This window comes from Triticum aestivum, chromosome 6B (genome assembly GCF_018294505.1).
Source record: "Triticum aestivum cultivar Chinese Spring chromosome 6B, IWGSC CS RefSeq v2.1, whole genome shotgun sequence".
NCBI lineage: Eukaryota > Viridiplantae > Streptophyta > Magnoliopsida > Poales > Poaceae > Triticum > Triticum aestivum.
The window spans coordinates 706,996,930-707,021,258 of NC_057810.1; the positions used below are offsets into that span (position 1 = coordinate 706,996,930).

Genomic DNA, 24,329 nt, shown 5'->3' on the forward strand with positions numbered 1-24,329 from the left:
TAGTGGCTACAGCTTGCAGTAAGTTGGTAATTCCACTCCGCTCTGTATGGAGACTCCTAAAAGGATCATGAGAGAAAATATCAACTGCAGCACGCAGATGACAGGCTACAGTTTTCTTCTACCTTCCCCTTGCCCTTGACTTAGCAATTTACTGTTGGCTTTGCTTTGGTACAGGAATACTAGCTAGGAGTATAGCCTCACTTCTGCTGTAGATAAGTGTTGAAAATACAAGGGGCGCACCTACTAGTTACTGTAATTTTTTGTGTAGAGTTTGCACTTCTGCTACATTACGATGACAAGTAAGATAAGTTTGATAACGACTTTGCGACTTGACTGAATGTTCTCTACTTGTGTGAATTGCTATCATACTAGAAGAGCATCTACGGCACAAGTATACATCATGCTTTCCTGAGCAAGATTATTACTCCCTCCTTCCCAAAATATAAGGCACGGTTTGACTTTTCTGGTCTTCGTTTCACAACTTTGACTATATTTTTTATGTATTATATGTCTATAAAATTATTATACATGCATATGAAATAAAATTGCTTTGCAAGACAAATACAGCGGTGTCATTTATACATGTTCAATCCATATACTTTGATATATATTAGTGGTCAAAGTTGTGCATCAAAGACCGTAAAAAGTCAATCGCGCCTTATATTTTGGGAAGGAGGGAGTACTTCAGTTTTCAAGTCACTCTCTGTGAACCCAGGGGTGGTAACCAGACGAGATGTGTCGATCAACTACTCTGCCAATTATTGGTTTTAGCAAGCAATCATATTCCATGAGATGTTTTGAACCATTATTTGCACCTCATAAACTCATCCCATTAGATGTTTTAATGTGCTTTGGTGTATATCCATTTTACGACACATGAGCCCCGACTTTAAGATGTTGCCCCCAGCTTTATGTTCGCTATGTCCATGCCACACACACAAGACTCCGCAAGAAAAGCCGGAATTGCTGGTTAAACATTGGTTAATCTACATATATGTAGGCAGGCACAGATTATATATACATCATGTTTCTGTACATCATTCTATCATCTTGTATGTGTGTGTGGTTTGCATGAAAGGAAAAGGAGAAATAACTCTCTAATTTCCTGTCAAAAGAAGAAAACAAAACTGAGAGCGCTTCACAAAAATGATTCCCGGATCACCCGTGCGAATACACGAGATGACAACCGGCTCAGGACATCTGGTAGGATCTTCGACGTGATGCTCGGCAACACGGGTAGAAGCTCTTGCACCAGAGACACGACATTTACGTCCTGCCATCGAAAAAAATAATAATGTGTATCAACATCAGTAACATTCCATGTTAGCCTTTTGTGTTGCCTAATAGGAAAGATATGTGATAACAGTTTTAGCAAGCATACCCCGTTGGCTGTTGGATTTGCCGTCCCAGCCGATAGAAACTTGACGACCTTCTCGACGTTGTTCAAGATGACCCTGTCTTCCTCTGTGATTGTAGGAAGCAATGCTCCGGACCTCACAGGAACCATGCCGAAAACCGGGACGGGATTTCTGACCCCAAAAGATGAAGCAATTTGTAGCAATTGCTCCCTTGAAACCGCGTCGATGGCTTTCACAATCTGCGGCATACAGAAGAATAAAAGGGATCAATACAACATAAGCACTTGACCGAATGTTCTAAAGGTACATTTCCACCATTCAGTAAATCGCTCCACTGAGTGCAACGGGTACTCCTTAGATCTTTGTTAGCTCTTGTGACTTGAGAGCTCACCTCATCAAGAATGAACTCCCGGAAGAAGTCACCCCTGTCAGAGAGTAGAAACGAGAGAGCAGCCCGGGCTTTGATTGGGTTCTCGGGTTGGGAAATGGCCATTGGGAATGCAGGAACTAAACTGGTGCTAGGTTGGAATCCTATAGCACCCAGCTCCGCCATGTTACCCTTCATGTCCTCCCCACCACCACTCTTGGCTGCACTAATGAAATTCTCGAAAGCTTGCATGACGTCAATGAACCTCTCTGCGTCAAAGACACCTGTTTTGCCATATATTGTGTAACGCAAGGCACTCCTTAGTCGAGGTGATTCATCCGTTAGCAGCCTCTGTTATAGGCAACCAAAACCACAAATCAGTGATACCAAAACTCATTTCAACATCACAAACAGATCAAAGGAAGCAGTTCTCTTTTTGAAAACTGAGGAAGGAATGTTTTAATAGCTACTCCCTCCGTTCCAGAATATAAGTCTTTCTAGATATTTCAATAAGTGACTACATACGGAGCAAAATGAATGAATCTATACTTTAAAATATGTGTACATACATCCGTATGTTGTATTCCATCTGAAATGTCTAAAAAGACTTATATTTAGGAACGGAGGGAGTATATGTGTATCTTGTGTCTTCTTCCTTAGATATATTATTACTACTAAGAACATGGTCCTTGGAAAACAATAGAAACATGAGGTGATGGCATGAAAATGAATAAAAGGTTGAGATGCTGACCTGTGCAATATATGGATATGCTTCATCCACAATGGCAAATTCAGGGTCACCCACCAAAGCAATACCTTCTAGTACTCCAATTGCTCTAATAATCAAAGCAAAATACGGAGGTATCTTGAATGGGTAATCAAATGTTATCTGTGCTAGATCCGCTGCCAACTCTTGAAAGTTAATATTCTTCGCACCACCTCCTTCAAGTGCCTGATCAAAAACTTTAGCCAGCACAGGTAAGATTGGATCCAAGTTAACTCCCTCAGGGATGAAACCAAGCTTCACAAAGTCCTTCACGATTGCATCATAATCACGATGAATAAGGTGAGCTATTGCTTCAATCATTCCGTACTTCTGATCATCTGTCAGTTTTGTCACAAGCCCTGCAGCAAATAAGGTTAAATTTATTATCTATTTTCATGTGTATTATGAGAGATGGGAATAAAATGTACAGAAAATAGGCATAAAATTTATCACTAGCTGAAATTTAATCAGCAGAATTAGTTTACCATATTCTGCAATATTTTTTGTACCAAAAGGAATACAAACAGGCTGACATATGCAAATGAAAAGCTTCAATGGTTTGCACTTGTTATGCTTAGTCTACTGTACGGCGCACTAATTAGTAAAACAGGTTGAAAAAACACTGTGAGTACACGGCATCATACTGCTAGTAAGTTAGATCAAATTCTTAAGTCATTTGAATTACTACACCACATAATGGTTAAATATTCATAATTTTTGTTTACCACTTCATACGGAACATAGTAAAACTGTAGGTTGTACATGAGAAGCATAGGGTATCCATGCTCTTGACTTACCAAAATCAAGAATACAAAGCTTTCCATCTGGTGTCCTAATCATATTTCCAGGATGAGGGTCAGCATGGAAGAATCCAGTATCAAGTAACTGCAATGCAAGTTCTTCTTTGAGAAAACGGTTTGAGGGAATAAACATTTCTTCCCGTCAGCAGGTGGGTGTGCAATGAACCAATTCAGAATGACATGAGTAAATGTACATAAAAGAAGAAGAAAAACAAACCTGCTTTAGATAGCATATAACACCAACATTAACCAATGACCCAACATCATCCTCAGTACTCTGTGAAAGCTTCTCACCATCTACCCACCCTGTGGTAAGAACTTTTCTAGACGTATATTCAGGGTATGTCCTTGGTACAACAACCTGTAGGATTGTTGAATAAGTCAAGAAGTTAACAGCCTGAATGTGAAGCTACCAAGCATATCTGTAGCAAATACTGAATGCAAAATTCCAACTCTTCAACAATACAAAAATGTACCATTCAGTAAAACCATATCATTGCACTGCCTCTACCAGACTATGAAAGCAATTTACCTGAGGAAGATCTTCTCTCATCATTTCAGCGAAGAGGGTGCCATTTTCCCCTTCGTTGACATAATCAAGTTCTTCAAAAAACCGGGCAGCCCACTCATCTACTAGGCCAACAACATCAAGGGCGACCTGGCAGTATTCAGCAATTTCAGTGTGAGCTAATGAAGACAGTTTCTCCGTCATTTTTCATCAAGAAGAGGGAAACACTCACCTGTGGAAACCTCTTGAGAACCAACCCCAAGTTTCTAATGATGAATAGATCTATGGTGACAGTCTCAAGTACGAATGGCCTCTGCACTTTCACAGCTACCAGTTCTCCAGTTTCTTTCAACCGGCCTTTGTACACCTGTCCCAGAGATGCTGCAGCACGATACACAATTAGTTCAGACTTAACCGATCAGTACGGCAAGCGGCTAATACCAAGATTTCTAGAATAATTACCTGCAGCAATCGGGGAGGGAGACAGTTCGGAGTATATGTCTTGCCATGGCCGGCCAAGCTCTTCCTCCAGGAGAGCCATCGCGATATCGTCAGGAAACGAAGGAACCTTGCCGCAGCAGCGCACAACCCAGTTAGTAAACTTGAGCTACACTGGACTCTGAACAATATATGTATGCTTTGCGTGGTAACAAGGCCAATATAACTATGTACTATGTAATAGCAATGTTCACCTTGTCGCATAGCTTCTGCAGCTCGGTCATCGCCGCAGGGGACAGAATGTCGGGCCGGATGCTGAGCGCCTGGCCGAGCTTGATGTAGGCAGGGCCCAGAGACGTGACGATCTCCCTCAGCTCGATCGCGCGCGTCACTTCGTTCTGTCCAGAAGAGAAGGTTCGTCGGTCAGCAGATGATTTTACGGGTTCTGAAGACAAATAGCAGCACGGCTTATGCATGAATGAATGGATTGGGGACAGCACTACCTCCTTGATTTTGTCGGTGATGAGGTCCGATATGATGTGGGAGATGAACCCACCGGCCACGGACAGGAGCTGCACGGCTCGGGTGGCGACGGCGCCCGGGCGTTTGCCCCAGTAGGCCGAAATGATGTCGGGGCTGTACACGAGAGGCAGCCCCTCGGTGTTGGTCACCTAATAAAAGCACACAAAGAAAGGGCAGCAGAATTCAGAGCACAGCCTAGTGCAGCAAGCGAGTGTAGAACGAAATTCAGACCATAAAAGAGCTGATTGAATGGTCAAATTCCATGGGTGTGATCAAACCATGCGGAATTGCATTAATTGGGTGCACTGGAATGGGGATGGAGGTGGGGGAAGGGAGTGAGAGGAGGTACCTCGACGAGGCGCATGGTGACGTCCTTGTCGGCGAACTGGTCGTCGCGGAGGTTCTGGCCGCGGAGGCCGCGCATGAGGGAGGCCAGCTGCTCGTCCTCCTCCATCTGCTTCCGCACCCGCTTGATCTCCTTGGACACGTCCCCGAACCTCTGCGTAGCACATCCATTCGTCAATCCAGAGCAGAGAACGGAGTCAGTCAGTCAGTCAGCGAGACCATCGTCGTCGTCAGAGGTGATGGTTAATCAAGAAGGCGGAGCGGAGGGGGCTTACGGTGGACTGGATGGTGTTGGCCCTGGTCCTGCCGGTGCGCGGGGGGGCCGGCGGGGGCCTGGGCTCGGTGGCGACGGCGAGCACGCGGCGGAGGCGGCGCTGGTGTTGGTGCTGCTTCCCGGAGCGGCGCGGGAGCGGGGAGACGAGGCCGGCCACGACCCGGCCCCGGCCGAACCCCCCGCACTGCAGCAGGCGCGGCGCCGGCGCCGACGCCGACGCGGCGGCCTCCATGGTGAAAGGAGGGAAGGAAGGAAGGTTGATCGAGGTAGTGTAACGGAGGACGGAGACGCCGAGACGTGGAGGCGGTAGGGAGCGAGTGGTAACCGAGGTTGGGGAAAAAGTTTGGCCCTCCCTCTCCTCCACTCTTTGTGCCGTGCGGGTGGGCGGGGGCGCGTCCACGCGCGCGGCCGCCGCGTTTGTGGCTGTCCCGCCCCGTCCCACGGCGAACGCATGGACGGACGGCGCAAAGACTCGTGGCCCGCCCCGCCACTCGCCCCGGACGTGTCCGCACCTGATTCGAGCCTTCAGGCAGACGCCCCACCACAACTCTCCCGCAAGCTCATCAGTCCACGACAGCAGAGGACGATGCTGCTGCTCCAGGGTCCAGACCAACTCGGCTGCCAAAAATCGACGGCGACGTAGCTTTCCCATGAACAAGCAGTCACTTTTGTCACCTGTAACACATACTGCTGGAACAGCGATTTGCCCTTTTTTCTTTTCTTTTCTTTTCTGTTATCGTTAAACTTCATTCATTTTCGCCTCCAACGCGGCAGTATGTGTTACAGGTGATTTTACAGGCACGGCAGAACGTCGTGCGGCTACGATCCCTTCAACGGACCGATGAACATGGTTGCTTACGCGCCGTGGCAACCCCCGGGGGGCTAAGCAGCAGCAGGAGAAGAAGAATACCGCCCACCCCCCCACCCTTGTGTTCTGGATTTGCTTGTACTACCAATGTACGCTTCATGGTGTTTTTGCACCGGGCATCTTCCCGTCCTTCTCGATCGCCCGCTGCCTCGCCCGCTCCATCTTCCGCTTGCGCCACTCCTCCAGAGCTGCACATGTTTGTGCGGAAATATTCAGTTTCCACAGACTACCAAGCGAGGTAAAGAAGCATTTGGTTGCTGCATACTGTCTCTATCAGATGCACAAAGCAGCAACCCGCAAATAAAAAGTAGCCCATAGCTTACAAACCACATAGCACTAGTGCGCAAGAATGATAGTCTTGGGAAAAAAATATATTACTTCCTGCGGAGAACAATGTAAATGCATGCATAATTTTGCATCAGTCATGTTTACATGCGTCTGCCTTTGCAGCCGTTGACAGGCTATAATGGAATGACGGAGCACAAAAGACCAGCCTAGGATTCATGATAGTTAAGCATTGCAAACACTAATCTCAATGGTTCACATTGTCGACAGTGCTGTGATGAAGCGCTCTAAGTATTTACAGATTCAGTCTGGCTGACAATTCTACTGTGCAACCAGCCTTCTATTCTATTCCATAGGGGATGTCATGCTAGTGGAAGCCACAATGATGGCCAGCAAACGTAAAAAGAGAGAAATCGTTCTCCTATGGATCCAGTGCCTCAGCAAATCAACAAGATTATTTTTAAAACATGTGAGCTTGCAGGAAGCTGCTGAGCCAATATGGGTAGACAGCTATAAATGCCATTTCAAAGCACTGTTACTTGTAAAACTATGTACCAAAGCGTCAAGGTTCAAACAATATAGATTATTCTGCCGACTGTTCAGAGATAAATACTTACTTTCTTTTATCCATATTGCTCCATAGATAGCAAGTTTTAATTAGTATAAAAAAACTAAACCAATGACTATTCATGATTCCATCCATATTGGATCAATTCTCTATACCACTTTGCAATGAAAAGAGGAATGTTTGTTATGGTAAAACTTCGTTTAAAACGATGTGGTAGAAAGCAACGTGTGCCCCCTAGATAGCAGCAAAGACAAGAGGCTGAGATGGGTCAAATAACCTCTTTGGCTGCTGCCGTCATTCCCTTGCCGTAAATCTTTCAACCTCTTCGATAAGTCAACAGCAGCCGTCCCTTCTTGCGTTGCTGACATGCCAGGCTCTCCGTAAGCTTCTTGCTCAATTTCCTTCACCTATGTCATAATGTTGTAATCAATGAGAATTACCAATCGAGTATATTTCTTCTTCTCGTTTAGCAATGCAGTGAATATTATTTCTTTCTTCATATCATGAGAAACAAAGGAACAAACTGTCCATTTACTTACCCTCCTAATCAAATCCACAGGCTCCATAGCACGGCGCAACTCTTCAGACTCCCATATATACCGTAGCTGAGCTGCCAAAGAGTAGCACCCGGTCTTCCCACTCAGCTGAATAATCAAGGGATAGTGAAGTATTTGCAGCTACATGATCTAATTTCTACTCCCTTCGTTCCAAAATAAGTGCCTTAACCTTAGCACAACTTCATTTTGGGACGGAGGGAGTACAAAGGAAGTTATCACCCATGATTTGAATCTATCATTTCTAGTGGAAGAAATGGGTCTAATCTTTCCCAGTGCTCGTGTCTGCAACGAGCAGACCCACATTTCATTTTGCTTAGCGTTAATCCAAAGTTCATACCCTACAGTTACTTTGGACTGAAGAAAATTGTTCGCGATTTGCCTAGATTTACAGCGCCTGGTGGCCACTGAATCGCGCTAAATTTGATACCAAATCGACCGGATTTCTCGACCCTAGCAGTTCCAGCAGCGGACCAGGTTCTACTACGGTGTAAAATCAGCTGGGGATCACGATTCGTTACCTGAATCGAACCGGTGGCCGCCGGCGATCCGCGGCCAGGACGAGAAGAGGCTGCGGAGGAGGAGCGCCACCGCGAGGACGTTGATGGCGCACAGGGCGACGGTGGCGTTCTTGTAGGACAGCCTCGAAGCCGCCGTCATCCCGCCTACGGCGCCGGCGACGGTGGGGGCGGTGGCGCAGAGCTCGCCGTAGAGGACCAGAGGAGGAGGAGCAGGGAGCAGACGAGGACGCCCACCCCACCAACCGGAGCACGGTGGTTCGCTTTAGAGGAGATGCGCGTCACCAAACGGGCCGCGGCCCAGTAATGTTCCAACGCTGCGGGGCCCATGCGGCCCAACTGCGTCGAGCGCAGTTGGGCCAGCAACAACTAGATTCCAACCCGACCCAGCCTACGTCTCTCTCACCACACACCACAGCTCTCGGCCTCCCCCTCTCCCTCCCCTCCTCCGACTCCGACGACCACCACCGACGGCGGCGACGATGCAGGCGGCGGCGGCGGCGGCGCGGCGCCACCTCCTCGACCAGCACCACCTCTCCCCGGCCTCCTCGGCCGCCATCGCCGCCTTCAGATCCGCCGCCCAGCCGGCGCTCGCGCCCCAAGGTAACGTACCGCATCGGCCGAGATGCGCGCGGCCCGGGGAGGGATCTCCCCGTGGCCGCCCGCCAGCCTCGCCGCGCGCGACATGGGAGGGCGGATCTCACCGGTGGTTACGTTTGGATTGCAGGGCTGGGCGGGGCGGATGGCGCGAGGTACATGTCCGCCAGGGCGCCGGCCGTCAAGGGGGCCGGGCATCTCGTCCGCAAGGGCACCGGAGGGAGGTCGTCCGTGAGGTGAGAGAGCTTAACCATTTCTCCTCGGAACTCTGATTGAATGCGTTGGGTATTCCATTGTTGTACTGGTGGTAGGCGTTTGACGCTCTAGGTTTGGCCTGGCGATTTCATTTCTGTGTTTGTTGGATTACGTTGATGATGTGATCTCTTCGCGCGGCCATAGTAGAGAGGTGGTGCGCAATGCGGTGATGATGCCATGACCGCAGCCTTGATGCTTAGTTTTTTCAGATCATGTATCTCGCATGTTGCATTTGCCTACTGGTGTCTAATTAAGTTGTCCAAATGATCGATGCCGTGCCTACTGGTCGTACTGTGCAACTCGACGTCTTAAATATTTAGTGATTATAAGGATTCAAAGAGCACTCATGGGTTGTTTACTTGCGGACCTTTGTGAATTGGCGCATCCCAACTTTTAGTCCAGCCTCTACCGCTGCAACCCTGTTGTGACCTGTACACAGCTTGTCCTGAAAATCTCTGAAAGCACGGTTTTAGCTAAGTTGAGGTGAATTAGTGTTTTGCACACCGTAGTTGGTAAAGTAGTGACTACTATCTCTATGTGTAGGTATTAACACTGAAAGGCATGGTGTTGAGCAAGAATACAATATATGAACCTTTGCAAATGTTGTTCGTTATTCTTCCATGCTACAGCACCATTTCCTTTCTTGTCCTGATATGTGGCAAACATGTGAAATTTGGCACTTGATATTGTAGTGTGTGGTGTGCAATGTGCCGATGTTTTCTGACCCATCATGTTCATTGCATCTTTGGATCGGAATCGGCTGATGACTTATTTTGTTAGGATAGCCTTACTCTGTCAGTGTTTCCCAGGTCTAACACGAGAAACCATTGTGGCTTTTCTTGACAGTGGAATCGTCGCTACGGTGTTTGGAGCTACTGGATTTCTTGGACGCTATGTCGTTCAACAACTTGGTGAGATGATAAGACTTGTGCTATATCGGCTTAGTTGTCACTTAAAGAGTAATTTTGTAGAGAGAGTACCAGAGTGGTTTAGAAGGATTACTCAAAAATGTTATTTTTATTCAGCGAAGATGGGATCTCAGGTTCTTGTCCCATTTAGAGGTTGTGAGGATTCTCACCGCCACCTGAAATTAATGGGTGACTTGGGTCAGGTACAAGAACTGTTAACAAATAGTGTTAATCATTAACTCCATTTCCTCTTTCCCTCTTATGTATTTCCATCATTCTGGCAGATTGTTCCAATGAACTACAACCCAAGAGATGTGAATTCGATTAAGACTGCCGTGGCCAAGTCAAATGTGGTCATTAACCTCATTGGTATTTTTTCTTGAGACACATTATATTCATATGCATATCTCATTCTGCTTATATCGACTCAATTTTGACAGGACGGGAGTATGAAACAAGAAACTATGGGTTTGAAGAAGTAAACCATCAGATGGCTGAACAACTTGCAATGGTATGTCTTGTGTACACATGCATTTTTCTTCCTGCTGCATGCTTGCTATCCAACTATGTAGACTATTGCTGCAAGGGCCACTGAGTATTAGGAGTAAAGGAGTAAATCCCTTCCAACCATATGAACTAACTTGAGTTCTTGTCCCCATACTCCGGCCCACATATCCTCGACCTGAGATCTCATTCGTGCACAAGGCAACCATTCTGCTGGTTTGTTGCATATGAGTGCTACCTTTAGCTTGGCATAATGAATCATAGCCGTTATTCCAAACTGTATATCTTCAGATTGACCTTGGCTTGGTTTCATCCAGCATTGCTCCAGAGCACAAGATAGTCTAGCTTGCTACTCTGGCTGCCTGGCATGTGGCCTTTGCAAAAGATATTCTATTAAATTCTACTTTCTGTAACATGTGGTCTCACATAGTCAGATTAATAATTTTATATAGCGACCAGCTACTAACAAGTTCTGGATTTTACGCAGATATCCAAGGAGCATGGGGGTATCGTGAGATTTATCCAGGTTTCTGCTTTAGGGGCATCCGCCTCTTCACCTTCTAGATTGCTTAGGGCGAAGGCTGCTGGAGAGGAATCTGTGTTGAAAGAATTTCCTGAAGTAATAATCTTAATTCTTGTTGCTGTACTACCCCGAGTTAGCAGTTGAATATTTTCCATTTATGTAGTCAATGACTGCAATGCAATTTTTTTCTTTATTATCCATCAACAGGCTACAATTATGAGGCCTGCAACCCTGATTGGCACAGAAGATCGGATTTTGAACAGATGGGCAATGTATGCCAAAAATTGGGGTTTCCTCCCACTTTTTGGCGGTGGATCTACAAAGTAATGAGTTAGCATCTTCACTTGTATCATATTTCATTGGCTTCAAAATTGAGCCTAGAGCATGGAATGATGTGCTCCTATAGATATCTTGGATGCTTTCACCAGCAGCTGAATTACTTGATGCAACATTCTGCAGGTTTCAGCCTGTTTACGTTGTGGATGTTGCGGCTGCCATTGTCAACTCCCTCAAGGATGATGGCACCAGCATGGGAAAGACCTATGAGCTTGGTGGACCAGATATTTACACTGTTCATGACCTGGTAATTATCAAACACAACTGCTATGCAACAATAAACACTAAAATTGTATATGCAAAGGTGATGATTTTGTTGGATGTTACAGGCTGAAATGATGTTTGAAACAATACGCGAATATCCAAGATACGTGAATCTTCCTTTCCCTATTGCAAAGGTACGTATATAAATAGCAGCGCTAGGAGGTTAAGACAACCTGAGGATGTGGTGGCCTACATATTGACTTCTTGTTTTGCAGGCTATGGCTTCTCCAAGGGAAATGCTGCTAAACAAAGTGCCTTTTCCTCTGCCAACTCCCTCCATTTTCAATCTTGATCAGATCAAGGCACTCACCGTAGACAACCTAGTGTCTGAGAATGGTAAGCATACCGCCCACAAGTAATACAACGGTCGGTCTTGTTGGTCGTTACTCTTGGCTTTGGCTCACATTGTTTCCTGAAACTTGGTGCAGCTCTCAGTTTTGCGGACCTGGAAATCAAGCCTCACAAGTTGAAGGGTTACCCTACCGAGTTCCTTGTCTGCTACAGAAAGGGCGGGCCGTCTTTTGGTTCTACTGTCAGCGAGAAGATGGGGAGTGCGGATGTGGCCCCCCGGTTCTGAAGACGCAGTAGAATCGGTGATCATTTAGTTGAAAGATAAAATTGTTGTTGTGTTTTGTTACCTTGCCATCCTGACGCTGATGCCAGACGCCTCACCGCAGGACCAGATTTGATGCAAACGTTGCCTCCTGCCCTTGTTTTAATTATCAATAATAAGAAAAGGCACGATGTATTGTGAATCTTTGAGTTGCAAATACAAGTAAAGGGAAGCAAATTTTTTTTTTTTTTGCAGGCAAGTAAAGCGAAGCATTTTGACGGCGACTGACACGTTTGCAGAGATTTCAGGGTATAAATCTCATCGCTCGTGTGGCTGAGCAGTAAAATTGTTTTGATGGATCTGTTTGCTGCTGAATGCTCTAGGATGCTTACATGTTTTGATATAATGTAATGATTAGAAGAACAAAATCCTTTCTGAAAATGTGTGGCTGGATAACACAAATATGCAGTATGAGTTTGCCCTCGTATCTCCTTCAAGTTTGTGCCCCGCTGCCTAGGTTTTTTTTTTTTTTTGAGAACCGCTGCCTAGGCTATAGCAGGCATCTCTGTGGCTGTCGTCTGGGCCCTTTTGTGAGCCTGTGCTTTTTTTTCGAGATAAATAAACCACTTTAGACCAACTCCAACGTGCGACCCAAAGGGACGTCCGTTCGGGGCAGAAAAACGGACACGGCCGTCCGTTTGTGGTCATGCACTCATCGATGCGCCCAACCGACACGACTCACCCCAAAACGTCCGTCTATTTTGGACTTGCATTTGTGCCCAAAAAAACACAAATAGACTTGCAAATAATATGAAAACATAAATATAAACATTAAAAGGCCACACGGCCACAGTACCCAAGTTTGCCATAGTTCATAATTAAACTAAAACTTAATAAAAAGACTTCAAAAAACTAGATAAAAATGGCAAGCTGACACCTGTGTCCAATCGTGAGCTGACGCACAAACAACACTGAACATTGTAACCTGCAGCGAACAATGTCAAAGAACCTCAGCACCAGATACTGTAGAAACCGCTCACTGTAATGGTTGGTTTAATGTAGCGAACCGGTTGTTGGGGTCAACCTTTTTATTTCATTTTTTTTTGAAAAAATAAATATTTTTTGGAAATGCAATTATATTTTAAATTGCTGAACTTTTTAAAAAGAGGAACATTTTTGAATCTGTGAACAAATTTTGGAGAAGGGAACATTTATTAAAACTCCAACATTATTTTAAAATACAACCATTTTTTTGAATAAAATTTGTAAACGGGATCATTTTTTGAAATTCTGGACAATTTTCTACAATGCGAACATTTTTGGAAATTCCTGATTACTTTTCAAAAAAGCAAGCATTTTTGAAACGCAAATATTTGTTCAAATCTTTGTAGAATTTTTTCAAATCAGAAAACATTTTGTGAAAAATATAAAAAAAATTTAAATTTAATGAACGTTTTCTGAACTCGCGAACATTTTTTTAAATTGTGAACTCGAAAAAAAGGAAAAAAAGCAAAAAATCAAAGAACAGTAAAGAAACACAATAGAGAAAACCGGTTCAGAAACCTTCAAGAAGGTTCCCAAAACTGAATTGAAACCTTCCAGAAGGTTCACAAACTGGTTCCTGTGTGAAACAACAGCAATCTAGCAATCTGCCGCAGATAGGATTTGAGCTCAAACTGTACATCTATGCTCAATGAGTATATGGATATAATCCATTGGAAGAAACAAACTTTAAATTCTAAATGAGTTAAATGATGTCCTTATTTAATTTCTATGATTTTAAGAAATGTGCAATGAAGTTTTCATACTTGAGAATATTATCATCCTAGAGCAGTAAAAATTCAATGTATTAGGAATTCAATGGACCGTAAGGAACGCAAATTACAACCTGCTTGGCAAAAGGTTGGTGTGTGATCTCGGCACAACAAAGGCTTCAACCCACCAACGATGCTGCAAGGACCAAGCTCGCCTAGAATCACCGGCAAACAACGCTCTTGTAGCCGGGCGCGGCGGAGCGCGCCAGCCCATCTAGTATAGAACAATTAGGGTGGCAATTACATCTACCTATGCACGTACATGCATGGGCCCACCAAAAATAAGTAGAAACAAGGGAGTTAAACAACCGCCATAGTTGAAGAGAGGAACAAAATTACATGTCATGGCATTAAGAAATATTGGCATTGCTTTGAAAGGAATGTTTGCAGTTGCATATAAGAACTCACAATAGCTATATGCAACTTGACTGAATTTGCACTTTTCTAAGTCGATTTTGTGGGAGGGGGAACGGTTGGAGAAAGCTAGAGGAAGATGCAAGAAAATCGACTTATCCAGAATAAATTTTCAGGCAACTTACATTAACCAGTCTCGAATCCTCAACAAAAAAACATGGATAGCATACGGAAAGAAACTACAGGGAATTCAAAATACGGCGCATCAAGTAATTCAAAACATGGATAACATGGATAGCAACGTGCCCCATAGATTGACATTCTTCATTACTGGTTTCAGACGAATTGTTCTTGAAAAGGGTTTCAGACCAATTTCTGAGTTGCAGGCTGCTCTAGAATTCAGGAGGGACACCCCAATGAGATGCCATTTTTTCTCGAACCCAATGAGATGCCATGCATTGAATGAGTTCCTGAACATCGGTCCAAGGTAGTTTCCATGCAAATTTTATGGCCTTTCAAAGATGTTCCTATGCAATTTTCATGGCCAACATAGCTCAATTCTTGGGACCAAATTTAGAGTTTCGGTCTGCTTTAGAATTCTAGCACAATGATTTGATGTTATATTATATGGTTCATGCTTACATAGTCCTGGACGGTTGCAGGACCAAATTTTAAGCTTGTATAGGCAGATGGTTACATGAGACGAGCTCTTGCTTTTAGATTTCAGGAATACAGGGAAGAGGAAAGAAAAAAGCGGCACTTCGCTAGAATGAATATGCAAGATGATTGATTTATTAAACACAACCTACAAAATTAATTGAGAGTGAATGAACCTTGTGAACATACAAGGATGAGTTAGTAGGTCATCTTGAAACAAGTAAAAGGGAAGTCAATTGTTTGACTCATTCCAGTGACTGTTGTTAACTTGTGCTTCCACATAGTTTGGGTTATAGACAGAGCCCTACTGCTCCCATGGCGGCCAGAAACCTGCAGGTGAGAACCAATAGAGCGACCTCGCACGGAAAGGAACAACACAGTGAGCCATGGTGGCCGCGGCGCTGCTGGCTGGGGGGAAACAGGGTCAGGGAGAGGAGAGTTGGCAACCTTTAGTCTAGCTCAATAAAGTATCTACAATCTCTCATATGAAGTGATCCGGCCCAATATACTTATATAGCTTGCCTCGAACTTTTCAGGAACCATTTTTTGAGCAGTTTTGGGAACCTTCCACGCAGTTTTAGGAAGATTCCATGCGATATTTTTTCCTTGTTTTTCAACATTTTTCTCCACCGGCTTAATGTTTTTTTTTTCATTTCCGCCTTTTTCTTTCTTCTTTTCTATTTGATATTTGAAATGTTATTTCTTTTGACATTTTACAAATGCACATTAAAAAAATTAGATACATCTTGAACATTTTCCAAATACATGTTGAATATTTTTTAATGATGCTAAATATTTTCAAAATGCATGGTGAACAATTTTCACATACATGTCAAACATTTTTACAAATGCACGATGATTTTTAAAATATGTTGAACAATTTACAAATACACGATGATTTTTTTTAAAGGAAGTTGAACCGGGCTTGAATTACAGAAGATGATTTTTTTTGGATTTGGATAGTTTTTTCTTGTAGAAGGATACGTTTTGTCTGGGTTTTGAAACGCAGGAGCTATATCTCGCTTACATATATACAGAGCGCTTACCTATTGTCTCGTATGAAGTGGGCGCGCCCAATATAGATTGCATCGAACTTTCAGGAGCCAGTGTGTTTCAGGAACCTTCCGGGAAGTTTTAGCAAGATTTCGTACGGTACTCCTTTTTGTGTTTGAGTGTTTTTCTCAACCGATTTTTTTGTTTCTTCTATTTTCCTTTTTTGTGTTTTTATATTTTACAAATGCATGTTTAACTTTTTTAATACACATTAAACTTTTTCCAGATACATGTTGAACATTTTAAAATACATGATGAATACTTTTTAATGCTACTATTTTTTAATGAATGATGAAAAGTTAGATTATTAATTTGAACAATTTTCAAATTTAAGTCCAACATTTTTATTAATACACAGTGATTTTTAAGATAATATGTTGATAAATTTATAAGATAATATTTTCCTTTTCCCCCTTAATCACCGTTGGGTAACCGGAGTGAGGAAGAACGGTGGTGGCGTATATGAAAAAGGGAAATGCGGCACATCTTCAGGTCTTGGTGAAGTGGTCGTCTGCCTCTGGCACTCCCTAAGTTTATGAACTGTTGCACGAGGGGTTATGAAACTCTATAATTTATTGCTGTGGTTAGATTGTTATTCTAATTATTCTCTTACATTTCTGGATACTTGCATAGAGGTATAATCATAAATATGTTGTTTGTTCTTACCCTAGGTTCCACTTCACAATAAATTAACCATAGGTTGAGCCATATAAGTAGTACAAGCGACTTGTCCTTAGCACAATTAAGGATTGAACCACTTGCTGCACCTTTGCGACTGTTATCATTGTTTACTTTCTTGCGATCACTCTTGCTTTCGAATAATCCATCAGACATTTTACAACTTCTATAATGATCTTTTGTTAGTTTCTGCAAACCAATTCCTTCCGCCTCTCATTGGGTTAGACACTCTTACTTATCGAAAAGGCTAACTTGTGGGATATCAGTGGGTCAGACTGGCAACTGGAGTTATATAGATGAATGTTGACGCTAGCTTCTATCTGGATGCTGGTTCGGGAGCTATGGGAGCACTGTTTTTGGACAGCGAGGGGGCTTTCATTGCATCATCCTGCTCGTATAAGGAATTTTCCATGGATGTCGCTTCAGTGAAGGTGTATGCGCTGCCAAAAGGTTTGGGACTCGCCGACGAGTTGGCAATCTATTCGGTGGTTGTGGAATGTAATTCGCCCGAAGTTGTTCATGCCATTCTGGATCTGTGGTATTTGATGATTGTTGTAAGTTGATGAGTTCTTTTGGCAGGGCGGCGATTGTGCATTGTGTTGGCGAGAGTAATGTTGTTGCGCACTGCCTAGCTTGACCGGGTTATAGAGGGAAACTATATGGGTTATGGCGGGAACAACCCTCAACATTCTTAATCCCCTCATTTGTACTCCCTCGGTCCCACAATGTAAGACCTTGTCAAAAAAAATAAAGGATGCCGAAGTTATTAATTAATAAAAAAGGAGAAAAGAAAACATGGGCTTCACGCCCGTGCCTCAAACAACGGCACGTCCAGGTCCAGCACAAAGAATCGCACGCAGGTGGGGTGCGATCTAGCCACTTGTCCTCAACTTCCCCCAATCCTCTGACCCGCATCTCCAATCCCCCTCCCCCAATTCCCACCCAAAACCCTAACCCCGCGAGGATGCAAGGCCGGCCCATAGGCCAGGCAAAAGGGCGACCGCCTCGGGCCCCAAGAGGGGAGGGCCCAAACTAAAACTTATATTAGTAAACACTATACAAATATACATTACATCTGAAAGATTATTAATGCATAAAATAGAGCCTCAATTTGCATAAGTGTAAGTTCACACCACATATTAATAAGTTATACCACGCAGAGGCAAACCAATCCGACTGGCGAAGTTGAGTTCAAATACACTAGTCTCTCTTAACGATGGATGTCTTAGTATTATAATGAGAATTATGATAACATATTTCAATGTTTAAATCAATGCGCAATTTTTAATTTGAGAAACGGGCAGGATATCTCATTTGCACCAAATCAAACCAAGTAAAAATCTGGACAACCATGTTAGCTAGTCGAATCATACGCAAAAGTACAATCGACAACATTTTTGGTTCTTCGATGATTCTAGTATTGAACCCAACTAGCAAGTCACATTTGTATGCCCTAGAAGTTTCTATGAATATGACTGCCTAATATACACTAGAAACCACTATTAAAATATTTGTTTGTGTGTGTATGATTTAGAAATCTCTACCTTAATATTCAATAATATTAGAAGATATATGTACACAAGCAAATGTGTATACACTATATCATTTATGCAATATTGGAAAAATAAATTTGAAAAATTATTTAACAATAAGGAAAAAATGGGTACTTCATACAATTTTAATTTGTAGACTCAAAATTTTCAATAATATACATTACATCTGTATACCAATGAATAATTTAATTATTATTTGGAAACATTGTTATATGGCTAAGTAATATAAACTTATATTAGTTACAATTATAATATGATACACTTAGTTTCAAATAAGTATAAAAGTTTAGTATGAAAAAAGTTGTTTTCAAATTTCTTTGGACCGGCTGTACGAGGATGCCGTCCGCCTTCACCTCACCATCATGGCCGGTGAGATGTTACTCGCCCCCCTCGCCAAGGTGCATTTCTGGTTGCAAACCGAGGAGATGCTGCCCTGTTCGGTCGCCTCGCCGCTGCCGTGGGTACGCCGCCACCACCGGAGGAGGCATCGAGGAGAACATCAACAGGGACAAGAAGATTGCATTTTGCATCATGCTTTGGCATCATGCTTTTGCATTTTGCATCATGCTTTGACCATTGAGGAGAACATCAACAGGGACAAGAAGATTTAATTTAATACCCGATGACATGGTGGTGTTGATACGTCCATTTTGCATCATGCTTTTATATCAATATTTATTGCATTATGGGCTGTTATTACACATTATATCTCAATACTTATGGCTATTCTCACTTATTTTACAAGGTTTACCATGAAGAGGGAGAATGCCGGCAGCTGGAATTCTGGCTGGAAAAGGAGCAAACATTGGAAACCTATTCTGCACTACTCCAAAAATCCTGAAACTCCACGAAACTTATTTTTGGAATTAATAAGAATTATTGAGCGGAAGAAACACCTCAGGGGGCCCACACCCTGACCAGGAGGGTGGGGGGCACGCCCACCCCTACTGGGCGCGCCCCCTGTCTCCTGGGCCCTGGTGGCCCTCCGGTGTCCATCTTCTGCTATCACTACTAGGAAAACACTTATAGATAGAAGTTTACCAGTAGCGTTTGTTTATGACCCCACGCTACTAGTAGTTAGTAGTAGCACTGCCTATAAAGAGCACTACTGGTAACTGTTAGCACCAGCGCCTGTTATTTAGCCCCACGCTACTGCTAAGTGTAAAACACCACACCCCCTGATCAATAAATGTTAGCAGCGCTTTTCGCCCAACCAGCGCTACAGCTAGTGGGCTTAGCAGTAGCGCTGGCCCGTTGCCCGCGCTGCTGTTAAGCCCACTACCTCCCCCCGCGCCCCCCGGCCCGGCCTCATCTCTCACTCACACTCTGCACTCCTCCCTCATCCCCCCGCGCACCGCCGTTGACCCCCGCACACTGCCGTCCCCCACGCCGGCCCTCCTCCCTGCGTCGGCCGCCCTCGCCTGTGCCGTCCCTCCTCCCTGCCGGCCGCCCAGCTCCCCCACGCCGGCCCTCCTCCCTGCCGGCCGCCCAGCTCCCCCGCATCGGCCTCCTCCTCTGCCCGCCGCCCCGGCCCCCGCGCCGGCCCTCCTCCACCGATAGGTACTCCTCCCTCCTTCCTCCTCCTCCCTCCCTAGTTATAGTTATTAGAGTAGTTATTTTGAATCCTATGTAGTTGAAAAAATGTAGGTTATTAGAGTAATGTAGGTTATGATCGAACCCTTGCTAGGACAGATTAGGTATGAACCCTAGTTAATTCGTATGAACCCTAGGTTTTTAAATTTAGCTAGGTTTTAAAGTTAGGACAAAAATTCAGCTAGGTTTTTAATTAGGTGTAGTTAATAGAATTTAGGTGTTTTAAGTGTATTTAAAAGAGTTTTAGGTGTTTTAGTTGTTTTAGGTGTAGTTAACAGAATTTTAGGTGTTTAGTTGTTTTAGGTGTAGTTAACAGAATTCTAGGTATTTTTTTAGTTAAAGCAATTGTTTTTTTAGTTAAAACAATTTTTCCTGTTATATGCAAAGTTGCAGTGGACATGTCATGTTTTGAACATGTCACATTTTGGACATGTCATATTTTTCTGAGTGGCCTATGTTTTGCCAGAAATGTCAATTCGTTTATGTTCTGGCAAATTTCAGGCACTCGACATGTCCTGTTTTTAGCAAAGGTCATGCCAAATTTTGCTAAGTGTTTATTAATTTTGTTTTCATAATTAAGCATTTTGTTCTCGACGTCGACGATGCCTATCCCGCATCCTCGTCGTCGACTCGGCGGAGGACTCCTGGTTGAGCCGAGGGGCTATGTCTGGGACTGGGCTCCGCCGGGCTGGTACTGGGTTGTGCTACCTTCTGGTGAGCACAGTTTAGGTAGGAGCCAACCCGTCGTCGAACCAGAGCTTCTTTGGTGGCGGTCATGTGGGCCTGCATCGGTGGAGAGGCTTGAGTCCCCCGTGCAGGTGGTGCAACACCGTGTCACGAAGGAGAACGCGCACGTCCAGCGCTACTTGGTTGCGTTGGCGAATGACCGGTTCTCCAATACCTGGCAGTTTCTTTGGGGATCTCACCGGAGCTATGATCCGGTGATGGTTCCTTCTCTTTGGGTGTCCACCGCGGCACACTGAACCTAGAGGAGCTATTATTCGAGATGTATTAGTGATATTATATGATGATCTTTGCTACAAACTACTATATATGTATTCGATGATGGCTTATTAATTACCTATTAGTTATTTGCTTATTGAATGCAAAAGATGAGCGCGGTTTGTGCTACACACTACTATATATGTATTCATGATGGATTATATGACGATCTTTGCTACAAACTACTACAAACTACAAATTTTAGGTGTTTTAGTTGTTATATGACGATCTTTGCTACAAACTACTATATATGTATTCGATGATGGATTATTAATTACCTATTAGGAAATGTCTGACGACAAAAGGGAATTCGCTATGTGCGTTTACTGCGAAGATAAGCGCGGTATGTGCGACAGGCCTCTCCTGGTAGAAGGTCGGCGCTTCAGCATCAAGCTCCAAGAGACCTTCGATGTTGATACGGTACGCAACGATGACAAGTGTTTTTTTATTTTTGCACGACTTCTCTGCTTCTTCAACGTGTAATTTCCGTCTTTTACAATTCGACTAGCTTATCCCATGCCATGCAAGACACTATGTCTTGGAGAAGATGGTGTTTGAAGATCATGAAAGCACAAAGACAAAGATAATTCAACTAAGGACCCATCATGGTTATGATTTTGCTGTAAAACTATACAATTCTGTGAACTCATCCAATTTTGGTTGCCCGAATTGGGAAGCCCTTTGCAAGGCGTATGGTTTTCATGAGGGTATGCTTCTCACCTTCGATCTTGGTGATCCTGACATCGACGAAAATGATATGACAATTTGGGTCCTTGTTGACACGCTTCCAGTTCTACCGCTGTGTGAGTTTCTTAAACATATTTACTAAGTAATTTATATTGTTTGTTTCAAAATATTTGACAGCTTATTTCCACTGACAGCTTATTTTCATTCTTCAAAAAATGTACGGAAGATGGTAGACAGAACCTACTACTACAATGATGAAGCACAATTAACTTATAAGGAGAAAGATGATCTTATCACATTTTTTTACCGATCTTGAGTATTACAATAGCTATTATCGAATTCCTCAAAATTATGGTCCATATGTGCCACTAGTGCACGCGGTGTGCTACGGTAATATCAATGGAGATATCATGGTAAGATTTTGTACTATTACCACATCCGTGCGTCTTTTGCATAATTTTTTCTAAAACTAAACTACATTGCTAACTACAAAGTTATTACTATGTTTTTGAACAGAAAATCCTGATGGATTGTGTGCCTCATCTGATGTTGCCAAGAGGCCGCGTTGATGTTATGAGCTTACGGCCACCACGGCCAGGTCAGCAACAGTATCCACATCACTCCTGTCCATACCGGATTTCTAAAAGCGAGGAAGCCATGATAATAAATGATTGGAAAAAATGTTTCAACCATCATAGAGAGCTACTTGGAAGCAACATTGTGCGTAGGCCAAGACTTGGAGACAGGATGATCTCCGTTCTTCATTATGGAGAGTTCAATTTCCTTAATGAAGAGTCAATGCCTATCTTGTTTTATGATAGGTCCTATGAGAGGAGTAGGTCCTAGGTAAATGTGTTATTATGTGCTATAATGTGTTAGAGTTGATGAGGAGGATGAGGAGTTGTGATTATGAATAGTTACCAACTTGTTATATATATGATGTCTCATTGACGAACATTGTTTGGTGGTGATGACTAGTGGTAATGAATATGCTATTTAAACAGACTAGTTTGTTTGAGACCGTAGCAGAAATTCAAAAAAATTTCTACGCATCACCAAGATCAATCTATGGAGTAATCTAGCAACGAGGGGAAGGAGAGTGCATCTACATACCCTTGTAGATCGCTAAGTGGAAGCGTTCAAGTGAACGGGGTTGATGGAGTCGTACTCGCCGTGATCCAAATCACCGATGATCCTAGTGCCGAACGGACGGCACCTCCGCGTTCAACACACGTGCAACCCAGTGACGTCTCCCATGCCTTGATCCAGCAAGGAGAGAGGGAGAGTGAAAGGACATGCAGTGCCCCCATGTGTGGTTTTGGTAATTGATGACAATCTCTATGGACTAATGGTTGCCTTGAGTTATATTTGAAGGGTTTGCCCATAGGCTTTTCTTGGAGTCCATTTGTTGGTTTCAATGATAGTTTGTGATGACCAAGGTGCTATTAAGGAATTATCCAAAGATTGGTCATATGAGTGTTGAGCTTATTGCAAGCATGTCTTGAAGAAGAAGGTTGTGTGATCATTCATGTTTACCATCAATACATCATCCAAATGAAGAGAGTTGCAAAGACTCAAGGTTGATCAAGACTAAGTAAATAGTGAATCAAGTTGATCAACTCACAAAGCATAGAAGATGTACCGAGAGGGATCAAGTGATCCCATGATATGGTAAGCATTGTCCATTGCACTTTGTGTACTAACCCATGGTCTATGTGAGAGTTCTATGTGGGGTTAGGTACGTATCCATGGGCTTGCATCAAGAGGAATATATCATAGAACCCATGGAAAGGATGACATCAAGTGGTGATCATCATCAAGATTGCCGTGTGCAAGTTCAAGTGGAGCATCACGAAGAGATCAAGTGCTTGAATCTTGCCATCCATTGTGGTGTCGATGGACTTGTGAAGATGAGCCGAAGAGTGGCTCACCCATAGTGGACTATGGGGGAGCAATCATCTAGTCTTCATCGAGCCAACGCAATCAAGAAAGGTGGTCCAACTTGAGGGAGTCAAGATCGTCATCATCTAGCTCAAGTGGACCATGTGCAAGGCAAAGGTTTTCCCTTGATAGGTTTTCTATTTTACCGGTCTCATGGTGGTAGTTAGGAGACTAGGTTATAGGATCGTTTGCCGTACTATCAAGGGGGGCTCTCAAGTTGGTAGCTTGATCGTATTGTTAGTAGAGAGCTCAAACCATTGAATCCTTGCATCTTGTTTCTCTATTCTTGTTTGGTTCTCTTTGTGAGTCTTAGAGCTTATGGTCATCTTGATGACAAGCTTGAGTTCATCGAAAACGGAGTTCACATGCGTCTTCTATGATGTTTTCGGTGTTGGAGGTTTTACCGGTCTTATCCGATGAAGGGTTCTCACCATTTTTTATGGGACTTTTATCATTTGCTTATTCTTGATATTTCTATCAATATTGTGTTAGCCCATGTCGTTAGCTTTCCAACAAACTTGGTTTCGTTGAATTCGGAGTCCGTTTGCAAAAGTTGTGGTTGTTTTGGTAAAGGCTGCAGCGGTACTACCGCGACTAGAGCGGATGTAATTTTTTACTACCGCTCCAGAGCGGTACTACCGCGGCTCCTGAGCGGTAGTACCGCTCCAGAGCAGTACTACCGTGGCTCCTAAGCGGTAGTACCGCTCCGGACCGAAAACTCGTGTTTTCTCTCTCGTTGGGCTGTTTTGACCGTGCTAAGCGGTAGTACCGCTCCTCCAAGCGGTAGTACCGCTTGTGCACGACCTGAGCACATAACGGTTGGATTCGGGAGGTCCTATAAAAGGGGGTATTCTTCCCCAATAAACCTAATCCTTTGAGCTCGTGT

The 24,329-nt window shown here is 43.8% G+C and overlaps 3 protein-coding genes across 5 annotated transcripts; 1 reads left to right on the forward strand and 2 right to left on the reverse strand.

Moving 5' to 3' along the window:
* Nucleotides 1–963: 963 nt before the first annotated feature.
* On the reverse strand, nucleotides 964–6,275 carry LOC123139848 (uncharacterized protein sll0005). Its single transcript, XM_044559545.1, has 13 exons — nucleotides 5,380–6,275; nucleotides 5,109–5,258; nucleotides 4,741–4,908; nucleotides 4,492–4,635; nucleotides 4,262–4,367; nucleotides 4,032–4,180; nucleotides 3,824–3,949; nucleotides 3,509–3,652; nucleotides 3,289–3,376; nucleotides 2,477–2,850; nucleotides 1,750–2,076; nucleotides 1,382–1,597; nucleotides 964–1,273 (listed from the first exon to the last, which is right to left on the reverse strand). Exons 1-13 carry the CDS (start codon nucleotides 6,028–6,030, stop codon nucleotides 1,139–1,141), a joined length of 2,778 nt encoding a protein of 925 aa, XP_044415480.1. The 5' UTR covers nucleotides 6,031–6,275; the 3' UTR covers nucleotides 964–1,138.
* Nucleotides 6,115–8,423, reverse strand: LOC123139850 (uncharacterized). Its single transcript, XM_044559548.1, has 4 exons — nucleotides 8,175–8,423; nucleotides 7,639–7,709; nucleotides 7,377–7,506; nucleotides 6,115–6,434 (listed from the first exon to the last, which is right to left on the reverse strand). The coding sequence occupies exons 1-4, from the start codon at nucleotides 8,311–8,313 to the stop codon at nucleotides 6,343–6,345; spliced, it is 432 nt and encodes a 143-aa protein (XP_044415483.1). The 5' UTR covers nucleotides 8,314–8,423; the 3' UTR covers nucleotides 6,115–6,342.
* A 121-nt stretch (nucleotides 8,424–8,544) lies between these two features.
* Nucleotides 8,545–12,598, forward strand: LOC123139849 (NADH dehydrogenase [ubiquinone] 1 alpha subcomplex subunit 9, mitochondrial). 3 transcript variants are annotated; one of them, XR_006469657.1, is made up of 14 exons: nucleotides 8,545–8,774; nucleotides 8,899–9,004; nucleotides 9,870–9,934; nucleotides 10,049–10,134; nucleotides 10,216–10,300; nucleotides 10,372–10,442; nucleotides 10,923–11,054; nucleotides 11,166–11,281; nucleotides 11,418–11,541; nucleotides 11,624–11,692; nucleotides 11,774–11,894; nucleotides 11,987–12,151; nucleotides 12,236–12,296; nucleotides 12,367–12,598. XR_006469657.1 is itself a non-coding variant. In XM_044559546.1 (12 exons), exons 1-12 carry the CDS (start codon nucleotides 8,654–8,656, stop codon nucleotides 12,133–12,135), a joined length of 1,245 nt encoding a protein of 414 aa, XP_044415481.1. In that variant the 5' UTR covers nucleotides 8,546–8,653; the 3' UTR covers nucleotides 12,136–12,389. The 3 variants fall into 3 exon arrangements, 1 of the variants encoding a protein (XP_044415481.1); XR_006469656.1 differs by having other exon boundaries at nucleotides 8,546–8,774; nucleotides 11,987–12,296; XM_044559546.1 differs by having other exon boundaries at nucleotides 8,546–8,774; nucleotides 11,987–12,389.
* Nucleotides 12,599–24,329: the final 11,731 nt, after the last annotated feature.